Source organism: Nuphar pumila, chromosome 12 (genome assembly GCF_984573655.1).
Source record: "Nuphar pumila chromosome 12, dmNupPumi1.hap1.1, whole genome shotgun sequence".
NCBI lineage: Eukaryota > Viridiplantae > Streptophyta > Magnoliopsida > Nymphaeales > Nymphaeaceae > Nuphar > Nuphar pumila.
Genome location: NC_143260.1, coordinates 12,447,851 through 12,463,960, shown reverse-complemented (window position 1 = coordinate 12,463,960; position 16,110 = coordinate 12,447,851). Strand labels below are relative to the sequence as shown.

The 16,110-nt window shown below is 37.5% G+C and overlaps 1 protein-coding gene across 1 annotated transcript in view; it reads right to left on the bottom strand.

The window, feature by feature from the left end:
* Nucleotides 1-10,951, bottom strand: part of LOC149820019 (protein SEEDLING PLASTID DEVELOPMENT 1-like) — a 64,631-nt gene extending 53,680 nt beyond the window's left edge. Inside the window, exons 1-2 of the mRNA XM_089982372.1 lie at nucleotides 10,466-10,951; nucleotides 3,593-3,807 (exon numbers count right to left, since the gene is read on the bottom strand). Of these exons, the coding sequence (XP_089838498.1) occupies nucleotides 3,593-3,807; nucleotides 10,466-10,903 (653 nt within the window). The 5' untranslated portion in view covers nucleotides 10,904-10,951. The remainder of the gene's footprint in view (nucleotides 1-3,592; nucleotides 3,808-10,465) is intronic.
* Between the last annotated feature and the right edge of the window lie 5,159 nt (nucleotides 10,952-16,110).

Here is a 16,110-nt window from a genome sequence, read left to right as displayed (position 1 = left end):
GAAATATCCTTTCTAACTGTATATATGTTTATTCTTGAAGGGTATTTTTGTAACATATCTATAAAGGTTGTAGTCAACCATTTTTGTCTTTAGTGTAGCCAAAGGGGTCAACCCCCATATATGCTGTAATCACTCAAATGCATAATGAAAACATGAAGAAATAGGTGACTGCAAAGTCCTTGGAATTTAGATAGATCCCTAGGCGCTTTTAGAAAATAAACTCAAGAGCCTACAACACTATGCACTATATAGTTGATACTTGAAAAAAGAAAGTTTCTAAAATATCAAACAGTTAAATTTTTTAGTGTCCATATAATACCCATGAAGCATCCAATACTTGACATAATGCGTCCAGCATAACCAACAGTGTCAGGCATTTTGAAGTTCAAAAATAGATGTGTCCAAGATATGTCAAGATGTGTTAGGTAATTCGAGATAACAAGGTTAAAGGACCATGGTTGCCAGTTGAGGAAGCGGGAGCGGGAAGCGAGGGACTTTCAAAATTTTAGGAAACGGGAAGCGTGGGACCACTTAGGAGCGAATCGGAAATCGTCTCGAAAGCGAACTGGAAGCAACCTAGGAAGCGAGGGGGAAGCGAAAAAAATAAAAATAAAAAATACAAAAAAATTGAAAAAAATGGGGGAAGCGAGGGGGAAGCGTGATGGAAGCGAGGGGGAAGTGTGTTTCCCATTAAAGGGAAGCGTGCTTCCCATAAAAGGGAAGTGTGCTTCCCATTTAAAAGTGGTGCTTCCCCGCACGTTTCGGAAGTGCAACGTTTCGCGCTTCCCCACTTACCTATGCGCTTTCGGTAACTCTGTAAAGGACACATACCATTAGATTGTGTAGCTTAATCCCGGCTTTGTTTTTAGCAAAACAACTATTATTCATGCAATCCAAAAGAGTTGATATAGCTGACTTATAGGAAGACAAAAGAAAAGAGAAAAGCATGTACTCAGTGTTGTGAAAAGCGTTGAGGCGTAGCTAGGTGCTCCACCAAAATCTGAGGCGAAGCGTAAGCCTTGAGGCGTAAAGCGTAAGCCTCAAAAAAAAATTTAACTTAAAAAAAACTATAAAAAAATATTTAAAATTACAAATAAATAAATAATGCCTTATTGATGAAGCAAATACTGAAAATTAACATTGGAAAGAAATAAAAAATCTCAAATAAATACTGAAAATTAACATTGGAAAGAAATAAAAAATCTCAAATAAATACAAGCATGAGAGAGAGAGACTGTATGTGTGTTTTATCAAAAAACATTAAGTACTGGAAACACTTTTTTTTAAGTTTACAGATATTTACCAGCAGTAAAGGTAGTTTAGATCATCTATTTAGTCATCGATCTTACGTGTAAAGGAAGGGACTGGCATTTCATCACAGGTTGCCAATAAAACATCCAGAAGATCAAACCGATCTGTGAGCACGCAAAGACAACTGTTTCACATGTGTTCATGTTGATAAACCTGATATATCCATCATCACCATAGATATAGAACATTCCTAGAGAGATCAATATACTAAGCTAAGAATTCCTTTAACTGGCCGAATATGATGACTTCTAAGAAAATTCAGAAAATTTACATTAAGCTGTTAAAATCACCCCTTGAGTACTTGACAATTGTCACAAATTCATTTGAATAGGTCGACAATAGTTTTTCCCTATTATGGACTCAGGATATTTTATTGGTTTTAGAAATCAGGTGCAGAAAAAACTAACTTTAGGCTATGCACGTATACCTTTTTTTTCTCAAGAAAAGATGCATGTACACCATTTTCATTTTCCTTATTTTGTCTATGAGAAATGCAAACTGCAATGTCTATGCAAGGAGGAACTGTTTTTTGCAGACTGCGTGTTAGAAAACAATGAGAGATGAGAGAAAGACAGTACCTGTTTTCATGCTCGCCCATGAGAGAGAGAGAGAGAGACTGTTGTGAGAGACGAGAGAGAGAAGTGTGAGAGACAAGAGAGAGAAGTTGTGTGAGAGAGGAGAGAGTGGCTGTGTGAGAGGCGAGAAAGAGAGAGTGTGTGGCTGCATGAGAGAAAACCAGAGAAAGAGAGAGGCGTGAGAGCTATAAAAAAAATAAAAGGGCCTCGATCCTAATTAAGGGTCGGGGGCCCTTTGTTTAAGCCCTAAATTTTGGTCAAATGAGGGTTTTGAGTCTTTTGACCCTCATTTGACTAAAAGAACGAGGCATATGCGCCTCATCTTGAGGCGCGCCGCGCCTCAAGGCCTATGAGGCGCACGCCTCGGGGCTTTTGCGCTTTATACATGCGCCTCAAGGCATAAAGCCCCTCGCCTTGAGGCGAGGCGCGCTTTTTGTGCCTTGAGGCGTGTTTTTAATAACATTGCATGTACTTCATTAGACTAATTTATAAGGTTCATAGCACCTAACTATCGGAGATAAATAGATAAAAAGTGCATAAGAGACAATCCCACTTCAAAAATAAAATATAGCACATTTACATTTGTCTCCAATGTTCAGGCTAATTCCATTCAATGTCCCACAAATTTGAGGAATTCTAAACACCAAGAGGGCCATCTCTTTGAAGTATGTTGGAGATGGTGAATGGCATATCCCTGATGGCCTTTAGAAGTAGGGAGAAAGGCATTCCTTTTGGGGCATATGAGCAAAACATTGAAATGTGGGAACAGCAAACCCTCGTCCAAAGGGAGAAAATTTGGGTCTGGGACATTTTCTTTCTTGGTCCTTCCTTTTCCTTTTCTTAATGGATTGTAAAGCCCAACAGGAAAGGTCTTGCCTAACAGGGAATGAAAATTAGACTATTTAAGTGAGCATTTGAGACCTTTTCTCATATAATTGGCTGCTTGTGAATTTTTAAGTGTGAATATCAAGAAGAATCTACAAATGAGGCAGCTTGTAAACCTGGCAAAACTAATGCAGAAGCGTACTCCCCTTATTCAGTTAAATAAACAAATAAAATTAATATGAAAATAGGATACCCCAGATACAAGTGCTATAACCTTTTCTGCATGTTCAGATCTAACTGTGTACTAGATCATTCAAAAACCTAAACACCAGTAAAAAAAATTTATGAATACCAAAAAGGCAAAAAATATTTGAATTGGATCCAGAATATGACAAATTTTCTCAAAGATCTTTCCAATCCAGATCAGTAATCATAAGAAACATGTCACCAGCCATATGCTCTATATGTTTTATGGTACACATTTTTACCATCCTTCCCAGATGAGAAAAAACAGAACAGATGTCTCAAATCTATAATGAGCACTTGGATGTAGCAATTGTAATCAAGACAACAAAAACCACAAACATGTTTAACAGGAAACTTGAGAGCTAGAGGAAATCATAACTCCTTATAAACATAATAATCGACAGCAATTCCCTATAGTGCAGTCATACAACACTTGGAGGAAGAACTAGCCTTGAACATATGATTAGTTGCCAACAAACAGAACAGACAGTGAAAACCCAAATAAAAAAGATTAGTAAATGATTAATGTACGATACATTTCAAAGCATAAAACAAGAAAATGAAATAGGCATCTTAGAAGAAAAGTGTACCATCTGGAAACCAAGATGAGATTTGATGATAATAAAATGCAGTACCTAATAAGCGTAGTTTTTCCAACACCTGGAGGCCCAATGAGTAATAGAGAACCTCCATCTTTTACCAAGTCACGCACCATATTTGCACTTCCAGATACTGCTCGGCCAACTCGACAAGTCAAACCTACAATTATACCCTTCCGGTTTCTAATAGCACTAATACGATGTAAGGTACGACTGATGCCAGCACGATTGTCATCAGCAAAGTCACCAACCTGACACAGACAAACCACATCTTGGACTAAACTTCTTGAAGCATTATCTTACTTTCTTATTAGAAGTTATTGTCAAAAAAAGGGTACAATAGATCAGAAAGTCAGTCTCAGAATGATGTTCCTGAATATCCCCATCAAAGAGTTCGAAAGAGAACAGAAGTTAAAGATTATCTCCATAAGCCATTAGAGACTGTCAGGAATTCAAATTTCTGCTTTTTGATAACCTGGAGCTAGACAATTAACTAATAAATTACCAGAAAAGAAAATTACATAGAATGAACAAAAGTTGTATGGTTATTGATACAATAAAAGCTCTGAAATGATTTAAAACTTCATGAACTCGACATACCAAATGTAGCACAATGACCTTAGTAACAATGACAGCTGTCACCAAATAATATGGCAGTAAAAAACCCATCTGAGGATTAGGTTATTTTTGGTCAAAGAAGTGTCTAAACCAGAACATTCAGATGCAAACCAGAGATTTTAGTGCCAAAGCTTAGGAGGCACACAAGGATGTGTGAATATATTAAAAAACTCATATTTATTACAAGACCAAACAAAGCATTTGCCGTAAGTATAGTTAGCAATTCATGCATGAACCCATGTGCTCTCATTTCCAAGCAATACACAGGATCCTATAGCATTCCAAAGGAGATTCCTTAAACAGGAATCCAACACCCACACCACAACTAGTTTAGACAGAAATTTATTCCATTGCCAATTCGGTTCAGTAGATGATAAAAAAATTCTTTCTTAAGAGAGGATAAGTTTATTCAATATTCAGATAAAGTAAAATAACTAAACAAGAAATAAAAGGTTGTCCACAGGTCAGCCTAATCCAGACAACAAAACTATCTCATAAAAGGTTAGTGTCTCCTAAGAAAAAACAAGATAAATCTAGTGTTTGGTCCAGTCTAGATATAGTTCCAAAGATTTTGGTTTTTTGCACATAGATAAGCATCTGCTAAGATTTTCTATGGAGTGTGAACATGTCAGCATCATTGAACATCCTGCAGTTTTGCTCCACTCAAGTTGTCCACCAGGTTGTGAAAAGCCACCATTGTTATATAATAACCCATCTTTCACATTTCCTTTCCATTTTCCTGGCAAAATAGCTTTCTAGGATTAACATCAGGTCTAATTTCTGATCAGGCATGTCTATTTAAATAAAAGCTGAGATAGTGAGCATGACTAGAATAAACACTTTGTAGTTTGTTCCTCCTCAAAACACGACACCAGTCCTCCAGTGTTCCAAGCCCCCCTATCCTCTTTCAAAAGTATATTATCGTTTGATCCCTCCTCTAGATAAACTTTTAGTTATCCTTTTGATCTTGTCTCTTCGTCTGTCACATAGGTACAGGTACAGATATGAGTAAAGGTGCGGGTTCTAGCACGTAAGTTTTTCGACATGGGAATTTCTAAGAGAATGGGTATGTGGGTAAGCTGTACACATAAATATATACATATATAAGATACATGTAACAATATATATATATGCACGCTTTTTTCTTTTTTGAGAAAAACTATGTATTTAGGTATGTGTGTGTGTATAAAACACCATACAAGAATAGATTAAAAAAAAAACTTTATGCACCTTAAATGTGGATGAAAATGATACCGCATAATAAGTATTAGGTAGGTAATGGTCAGGTCAAATTCAAAACAGGTTTGAGCCATCCTCATGGCGTACTAGCACCAGTATCATGCCAACACGAGTACAGCACCCTTCCGAAAGTACCCTTGTTATATAGCTCTTGGCAAAGCGGAAAGCAAAAGCAAATTTGCTTGCTTAGGAACCCAAGGAATCCGCGAAGCACTTTGGATTATGTTGATATGGCTCACCTCAATGGTTGGGTTACAATTTTCGATAGTCGGGCTACAACCCTCAATAGTTGGGCTACCTATCATAATAGGTTGAGCTAGAAGAGAGAGAGAGAGAGATTATAGGCAGCCACAATGTTTAACAAATAATGGTTGGTGGAGGGGTGCAATTCAACATATGGGTAGCTGAAGTTGGTAAAAAAACATCTATAAATAAAAAGCGAATGAACCCAATCAACCCCATCGAATCAATGTGCAGTTTATTTGCATATTAACTTGTGAGAGTTTCAAGTTGAGTTTTGTGAGAGTGGTTTCAGACTTGAGAGTTGAGCATTGCTAAATTCTTTTTGTAATTCTTCTTTATATTTCATGTTTTATGTTATAATCTTCATTGTTAATGAAAATTAAGTCTTGGAATGAATTTTCTATTCAATACATGTTGTGCAAAGCAAGAGGTATCAGAGCTTAGGTTCTAGTCTTAGGCAAAAAGTTTTGGCATTAGGTGTTACCTTCTTTTTCATTCTTATAGCTTAATCTTGTATCTTCATACAATACATTATACAAAACTTCATCCGACAAACAAAGTTGAATCATATTGATGACTCTTTTATCAAGCATAATCCTATCTTCATCTTTCATATGAGTAGGTTTCCCTTTTCTTTTCCATTAAGAGCAATATCATGCCCATTTTGAACTAACAAGTTAACTTTGACTTGCCACAACCTAAAGTTAAACTTTTCTGAGAACTTTTATAATTTCAGATATTCTAGCAATAACTTTCTCTGTCATTGAGAAAGTATTCTAAAAAATGGAAATATAATGCAAAAGCTTGAATCGTCATACATGAGTATGACTAAATTGTTGACAAATTGGTTTTATTTGAAAAAACAATGCTATACTCTTAAAATGAATGAGAGAACCTGCATCCTTGACCACTTGAATGTTTTCAACAAGCTAGTCACTCAACTACTGAGCATCAGAGTGAAACTGGAGAGAGAAGAGAAGGTTCTTCTTCTTCTCACTTCTCTTCCTGAATCATATGAGCACCTAGTGACAACACTCATCTATGGAGAAGATACTATCAAGCAAGAAGATGTCATAATTGTCGTATTGCCTAATGAGTTGAGATGAAAGCATGTAGATGAGGATTTGTTGTGCACAAAAACCATGAGTGAATAGAAAAATCACTCTAAATAAAGCAAGAATTACAAAGAGAAATAACAAAGAAAATTTAACAACTCTCAATTTTCAAACCACTTTCACTGAATTCAACTTGAAGCTCTCAAATGATTGTATGTAAAAAAAACTGCACACTGGCTTGATGGGTTAACTATGTTCATTTGTTGCCTACTTATAGAGGAACTTCTACCAACCACAATTGCCCATGTGTTGAATTGCACACTTCCACCAACCATTGTTTGTCAAAATTTGTAGTTATCTACGATTTGTGATAGGCCTTCTCTCTCTCTCTCTCTCTCAACTTGAAGCTCTCACAAGTTTGTAATGTATGTAAATGGTTCGATGGGTTAACTATGTTCATTTGTTGCCTACTTATAGAGGAACTTCTACCAACCACAATTGCCCATGTGTTGAATTGCACATTTCCACCAACCATTGTTTGTCAAAATTTGTAGTTATCTACAATTTGTGATAGTCTCTCTCTCTCTCTCTCTCTCTCTCTCTCTCTCTCTCTCTCTCTCTCTCTCTCTCTCTCTCTCTCTCTCTTATGACGAGGAACCCACGCTGAAGCGAGGAAAACCCTGGGTGTGGCCCCACAACCAGCTTGCCTTATGTGGCCCACCTCTGAAAGCTACGGGCACACCCGTGCGCCAATGGGGTTTGATCTGGTGTCTTCATCACAGCACCCTCACAACCACCCCGCTGGCTTGATTATAGGAAACTCAACTATTGTGAGTTGCAACCCAATTATCAGTAGTTGTAGCCCAACCATGGAGAATTATAGCTCAATTATTAAGGTGAGGGTCATATCAACAATCTCCACCTTCTCTTAAACCTTTTCAAGTACAAAAGTTAAGTAAATTCAAATATTGCTTGAATTTGTGTTTTAGCACTGGCTTGGTCAACATGTTAGTTGCATTTAGTATTATTGCAATTTCTCTAAAAAAAGCTTCTTTGCATTGATCACATCTGTGATAAAATAATATCTTACTTCAATGTGTTTGGTCCACGAATTGAATATTTAATTCTTCGCACTTTGACTATTAGAATATAATATGGTGCTTCTTTGTCTTCCAATAATCTCAAAAACAGGCCCTTTTAAACAAAGTGCTTCTTTTGTATCTTCACACATTGCCATGTACTCTACTTTAATAGTCAACAATGCCAGATAATTGCTCCTCTTGCAAATGTAAACACATAACCATGTGTTGATCTCCTTTTATATACATTTTCAGCAAAATCAGAGTCTACATATACAATCAATTTTCTAACAGCTTTTCACCATCATTGCCTTTAAATAGTATTTCAACATTTTCCATACCATTTAAGTATTAAAAAATCCACTTGATGACTAACCAATGGTCCTTTCCTGGATTAATTATATATTTATTCACCACACTCACAGCATGTGAAATGTATATCATTACATACATTAAGCTCCCTATAGCATTCGCACGAGGATCTTTTCCCATCTCCAGCATCTCAGCTTCTATTTTAAGAGACATCTTTGCTGATCATTTAAAATGTAATGTTAAAAGTGTACTTAAAAGATTAGCATCATTCATATGAAATCTGGTGAGGATCTTTTTGACATGGTTGTGTTAGGTGAGACACATCTTTCTTGTTTTTCTATCTTACTTGACCTCCATCCCCAAAATTGTCTTGGTAGCACCAAGGTATTTCACCTCGAACTCCTTGAGTTGTTTCTACAATTGATTAACCCCTGACATGCTTTCGGTTGCAATTAGCAGGTCATCAACATACAAAATAAGGATGTCAATAAATCAGATTTTATTTGATATCCGACCAAATTCAATTCCTGGTTGCATTTAGCAAGCCAAAACCATATCCAATTCTAATCGGATGCAGATATGGTTTTGATCTTTTTCTCCTGAATCCAACAAATATCCGAATTTGGAGGATATCCGAATCTGTTTACATGTAAAAAATCGGATCTAGTATGAGCTTTTCACCATCCGAGTTCGAATTTGTTTAGCCAACATCCAATTAGTCAAATATCGTATTGGTCACATCAGATCCAAATTCGAACCGTTTACATCCCTAATGAAAATCAGATAGATCTCACCATTTATCAAATTTCTCCAGTATGTGCAACAATCTTATTAACTCCAATCATACCCATTCTTGATCATAAATGAGTCAAATTTTGAATGTCATGGTCATGGAACTTGCTTTTAAGCCATAGAAAGACTTCTTTAGTCTACACACTAGGCTTTTCACCTTCAGTTTTCAAGCCCTTCTAATTGATGCATATAAATTTCTTCATTTAGGTCTCCATGAAAAATGTTGTCTTCATATCCAATTGTTCCAACTCCAAAATTTAGTGTGCCACAATTGCTAAGATAACTCGGATTGATAGAAAGGTAAGACCGAAGGGGGGAAATGGTTGCATAAAAAGGAATGGAGGCTCTATAGGAGTTGCTATGATCTCACCAGCATTGACAATATATATATATATATATATATATATATATATATATATATATATATATTTGATGCTTGGGTGCAAGAAGAGTCGGGTATCTTGAATGATGATGCTGATTAGAGGTAGCTACAAGGTGTTTTGCAAGTTGAACTTGAGGAAACAGGGAATGATTGCTTAGGGCTTCAGTTAGAGGAGTAAAGGAATGACTTAAAAGAAAATCCTTCAATTTATTATCATTTTTGCCATCGCTAATGAACCTAGGTATAACTAAAGGATTTATTTTATTTTCCTTTTGCAATTGATTTATGAACCATTGGATTGTTTAGTGTTGTGTTCAGACTTCAGACTTCAGACTTGCTAATGGCTTGAAGTGACTATGATAGTAATTATAAAATTTTGTTTCATTAGTTGTTACTTGATACTTTTTTTATAGGGTTGTTACTTGATACTTAACATGTTCTACTAGCCTACATCAGGGTTTATTTGATGTTCTAGAAGTTTAGTGTTTAAATATGCTTTCACTTTTTAATTTTATAATTTCTATATTATTTCTGAAGGTGGCGCATCTTATGATATGGTACCAGTACCACACACTCATATCTTAGACCTTTCTGAGTCTCATGCGTGGTTGGATGTAGCCTGCGATTGTTTTCTCCAAACTAACCTAGGGTAATTCCTTCCTTGATCAAAACTGCAAAAACGACAATGAGATCTCTCCTAAAGTTTAAGGCTCATAATCTTTAACACCATCAATCCCCAGGACGCGAGCTCAACAATCTAACTCTATCCAACATACTTTCGATAGGCTTTTCTCTTCTAGATTTAATCTTCACACATCCGACATCCCAAGTAAGCTTCACCTCACTCCCATCGAGCCACAAATGAAGTTTGGTTCCAGGTGACAAACCAAAACTCTATAGCTCAAAGTTCGAACAACATGATGAACAATGCTAACAGTACCATTGGGGTTAGACCGTTAGAGGCACTCTTCCAACAAGCCCCAAGATGGGGAATTCCACCGATCTACAGTACTACAGTACTAAGGAGGAATTCAATAAACACACACACACACACACACACACACACACACACACACACACACACACACACACACACACACACACACACACACACACACGCAGAATCGATCGTCGAGACGACAACTTCAGAGCAATGCAAAAGAAGCAACCGAAGTTCGATTGAGCTCACCAAAGACGCGGCGTGCTGCAAGTCGCGGAAAGAGACGGGAGTATCAGAGAGGAACAAGTCGCCGGAGGGGAAGCGGGCAAGGGGCTGCCGGCCCAAATCCATGACCACCTCGATCAAGTCAAGGTACTCGGGATGCTCCCGCAGCTTACCACGCATGGGGTCCGGCAGAAGCGCCAGAAGCCGACCCAACTCCGCCTCGAAGCCACTCGCCGGTGCCGACGAGGCGGCGGGCCCATGGCTCCTGGAGCTGAAACGAGCGCAGAGAGCGCGGTATGGTGCTCCCAAAGAGGGCGGAAGAGATGGGAAATCCGAGACGGAAGCGTGCTTGCGACGGAGAAGAAAGGGAGCGAGAGGTAGTTTTGAGTGGAGCGAGTGGCTGCGAAGGGCTTCAGTTGGGTCGGGCGGGAGAGACGGTCGCGTAAGGTTGGAGGAGAACATCGAGATCGAGGACACCAGTTCGTTGTTTCTTCCCGCCCGGCCTTCTCCAGCAATCCACACGTAAAGATAGCTTCTATTTGTGTTCGGGCCGGATCTTACTTCTTTTTTGCCCCTAAAGGAACGTTTGATTCTCAAAACCAACTGTTCAGGCTAGTTCAGTACAAGCTTGTCATGAATATGCTGTCCTCCACCAGTTTTGTTCTGTGTTTGGTTTGATAAGACAATTAATGTTGAACAAATATTCTTTTGTTCGAGTTGTGAGGACAGTTTGCCCTGAACAATAAAGAAATTATTAAATTAACGTTAGGCATAGGGCTGCATATTTCTTAACAATGTTCAGCTAAAAGATAACAGAGCCCAATTTTTTCATGTTATTTCTTTTTTTATCATTATTTATTTAAATTATCATTATTGTTTGATGCAAGCATATCATTGGTCATCTTATCATGTCAATTGGTGCAAGCATAGAGATGGCAGTGGACAGTAGCGGGCCAGCTCTGTCTCAAAATCATGCCCTCCATCTCCGCCTCCATCCCCTATCCAAACGGGGTGAGGTGGGGCGGGGCTCCATTTTTCCTTGGTCCACTGCCATCCCTAAAGAAAGATCGGGGATGGGACGGAACAGGGCAAGGCATAGATCCGGGATGGGGACAAGATGGGACGGGAGAAAGCCTAAGTCCATCCCCACCTCCATCCCTGCATGAGTTTTGACTTTAATCTCCATCACCATTTCATGTCTTTCATTCATCTCCAGTCCAAACAGAGCGAGGCAGGGCGGGGCCTCTCCCCCCGATCCACCACCATCCTTATGCAAGCACAGGACTTCTACATTCTCTTTTAAGGAACTACAATTAACAGTTGGCACTAACAAGAATTAGGTGAAGTGTTGCGTTTGTTTCATCATAAAGTAAGTGAAAATACATCAAGAAAGAGGGATGTAATGTACTCCTTTAATCCCTAGAATCAGAGCCGTACCTGCAAAGAGGCCAATGAGGCTTGGGCCTCAGGGCCCCTGGGCCCAAAAAAAATTTAGGGGCCCATTTTTAAGGCCAATGAGTATTGTTGAGGTAGTTTATATAAATATTTTATACATTTTTATTTAATATAATATAAAATATTTGGAATATTATAATTGTTTAATGTGAATGCAAATTTTATTGTTATTTTGATTCTTTAAAAAAAATTAGGAGGCGCTGCCCCCGAACTCCTACTATTAATAGAGGGCTCATTTTTTTCCTCCGCCTCAGGCCCCATAAAACACAGGTACGGCTCTGCCTAGAATCATACAAGGACTGGGCCTTCTACTTCCAGGTATACAACCTGGACATGTTATGATGGAGATCTGCTGGTCATCAAGTTCCATCTACTATGTTTAACTACATGTTTTCAAATATAGTAATCATAAAGAAGAGCTAATATTCAAGAAAAGTTCAACCTTTGTTTTTCACTTTTTTTTTATTTTTATTTTGCAAGTAATCATGTTTTTGCTACTTGAACATCAATACATTCTTTGTGGACATAACCATCATCATGTCCTGAAGTTGAGCACTCATCCTTCTCATTTTTTTTTCATGAAGGATGGAGAAACCACCTTCAGGATCAGAGACCTATTCGCATTGGCTATGTCTGTCATACTTACGGTGGCGGTCCCGACAGTATAAAACTGTGTCACACCCTTGCTTCCAAGGAGTCACCAAGTTTTGGCTGAGCTAGGGATTATCCCTTGCCCTCGTTAATGCAAGGGGATGACACTCATGGGAATAGAACCCTGACAACCCCCCTAATGACCAAGCCCCTTCCATTGTGCCAAACCCCTTGGATCTCACTCATTGTTCCCATTTACTTTTATATACTTGAAACAATCAAGTATACTGCTCATTCTACTGCCTGCGACATCAATGCAGTGCCATTATATTTTGTTGTTATGCATAACAACACATGGATTGAGCTTCTTTGGTGTTATATAGTTTCTTGATTGTGTGAATTTACAGTTTAAAAACAAGACACTATGGTTTACAAATTAAAAGTTTCGTCTAAGTTATAATGATAAGTTAATATAGAGCATTATTGAACTTTGATATATTAGCATTGCATGATATCTGCCATTTAGCCACTTCACGGGAAATTTAAATTATAACTTATAGCCAAGGACCATATCCACGTTTAACCTTTAATGAATCGATTATATAATTCATCAAAGAGAATAATTATTTTCCTTTTTAACCGAGGCTGCTTGCCATCTTGTTCTGAAGCATCCTCTTGTGAGCAAATTGGAAAAAAAAAAATTGTTGGACACAAATCCAATTGGAGTTCTGCCTCAAGTCTAAACTGGATCCTAACCCATATCGATGGATTTAGGTAGTATATATCCGAATCTGGGTCAGATTTGGAACAAATATAGTCGGACCTAGTCAGATCCAAGTAAGAACCAGGCAAACAAATAAATTAGAACTTGTGTCAGATAGAAGCCTAAACCAACCCGTTTTATCATTTTCCACTCACTTTTTGCTGGGTCCAAAACTCAGATCATAACCAGATCCATAAATCCTCTGTCAGAATCAAGTTGGACCATGACATGCCCTTAGGGGTGTCAACAGGTCCGGTTTACCCGGACCAAACCCTATAGGGTCCAGGTATGGTGATAAATAATAAGACCCAAGTCCAGACCCGAAGTCCGATTAATACATGGATCCAGGTATAGTTTGTGAAATTTTATACCCGACCCGAGTTCCGATTAAGACCTGCAAATTTTCAATGTAAAAAAGATAAAAATTTAATATTTTACTGGGTATGGTCCGGATCTGGTTCATGTAGTTATATCAGGTCCAGGTATGGTTTCTCTTATAGTGTAGCCGATTAGACCCGGGTCTGGACTCAATACCATACCCAAAAATCATGCCCAAAGTCTGGTTCTACCTGGGTCCGAACCAAACCCGACCTGTTGACACCCCTACATGTCCTTTACCTGACCCCGTTTAATCCCTCATTTTGATAGTCTCAAAGGTTTCATAGGTAGTATTTGCCGGCAATGCCATGTAGTGGATTTTGAATTTGATCCGGTAGGGTATCTACATAAGGTCTTCATAATCCGACCCATCATAAAAATATGACCAGATTTCCAATCGCATGCAGAATTTCACTTATGATAGGCAGTGCTAAATGGATGAAGATTGGGTAAAGGTGTTTCCCTTTTGTATCCAAATCCAATTAATGGAATTACACAAGATAGGGTAAAGCCCACATCTAAGGGAAAAAATCTTTGGTGAGAATGTGCATACAGCACCAATGAGTTGAATTAAGCTATCACACTTAGGGGTGTCAATGGGTTGGGTTTGATCCGGACCCAACCCGTACCAAACCCTATAGGGCCAGGGTTTGGTGATAAATAAGAAGGCCCAATTAGAATTAGGGTCAGACCCGAAGGGTCTGATTAGGTTTGTGAAATTTCGTACCAGACCCGGGCTCAACCCGAGTTCTGATTAAGATCTACAAATTTTCAATGAAAAATGACAATACTAATTTGACACATTTTTCTAAAACCTCTATAATTTTGGCTATTCTCATGATGTCCAAAATCGCAAATACCCAACCTTGTTAGGACTTTTTTACCCTTCACAATTTGAATTGACATGATATTACGATAAAAAAATTATCGCTCGTCGGCTAGTGCAAAATCCTACTTAAATCTAGAATTGCATGTTTTCTTATGCGGACATTACGAACTCACATAAATTTATTTGCAAACCTCTACTTAAACTGAAACCACTAAAATCACAAATATCCTACTTAGTCACATATGCTTCATCAGTTCACATAAATATACTTGTACACATCTGGTTAGATTCAAACCACTAAAATCGCAAATATCCTACTTATTTGCATATACTTCACGAATTTGCATAAATATTATTTTGAACCTTCACTTAAACTGAACGTCTCAACATTGCAAATATCCATAATAAATATTTGTGAATTTATTGCATATATGTGAGTTTTCTTATTATTTGTGAAGTTCGTGAATCATATATAAACTTTTTTTTGTACTTAGGGTTTCTTCTTTTTGTTTGTGCCTACAAAGAACTTCCTCGTAGAACCATCTGCATTGTGCCTTTTCCCTTGCAGTGATTCCCGTGTAATTTTGCACTGCATTTCGAAGAGGTTGTGGTATGTGCATATTGTTTGTTTTCACTTTGAACTTTTTCCTTCTTTTTTTTTGATATGATCATTTAGTGGCCCCATGTGTATTTCAGTTTGGTTGTTGCTATGGATATTTTTTGTATATTTTTCTGTATTGTCATCGACTTTCCCAACCATCGGGTTTGCCATTTATGGTTTAATATGTTTAGGGTTATATATATGTATCAATTTTTGTTGTCTCATGATGATTTATGCTTGGTTTTTTGCCTTTGAGATAATATTCAATGTTTGTGTGTTGATATAATGGGGCTAGGTTTTACCTTGTACAATCATTGAATAGGGTTTAAGAGTTTATTATTGGTAGTTGGTTTTCATAGTGGTTGTGTATAGTTATGTTAATTGAATGTATGAAGTGTATAAGGATAGTCTTTTCTCACATGTTATTTTTATTAAATGAATGATATGTTGTGTGGTTGGTGTAGGCAGTTAATGATGAACTCTAAAATGATTAAAGTACATTATTATAGCATTGATTATCATACTTAGCGATTTATAATTGTCTTGAAAAACAATAACTATATAGAATTTATGGTTTTGATGTCTCGTAAAACTGAATATGTGGAATAATCAATGATCCTTAGCTACAGTTTTTCTTTGGAACAAGATATCCAACATATATAGATAGTTGTATTGGATGATGATGATGTGAAATCAATGTTATTTTGTGGTGACGTTTACTTAGTTGCTCACAAAGATAAAGAAGTGGAGAATGTGCATCTATATATGGCACCATCTATCGAGTTGAATTCTTTGCTCATCATCCAATTGTCTCAAACAATGAATGTTATTGATGTTATACATGATCAAAAGATGACTGCAAAGGAAGTGAAACCACGTGCACAAATCAGTGTCAAATATCTTTATCGCAGTAATTTGAATAACATGTTGCCTTCTCGAGCATACGACAAAATTAGGTACAAGTTATAATTTTGATATAATTTACGATTGAGATGTAGGTGTGATCATGATAGTTAATATTGAATGTTAGAAATTCAAGAATGTTGCATGCA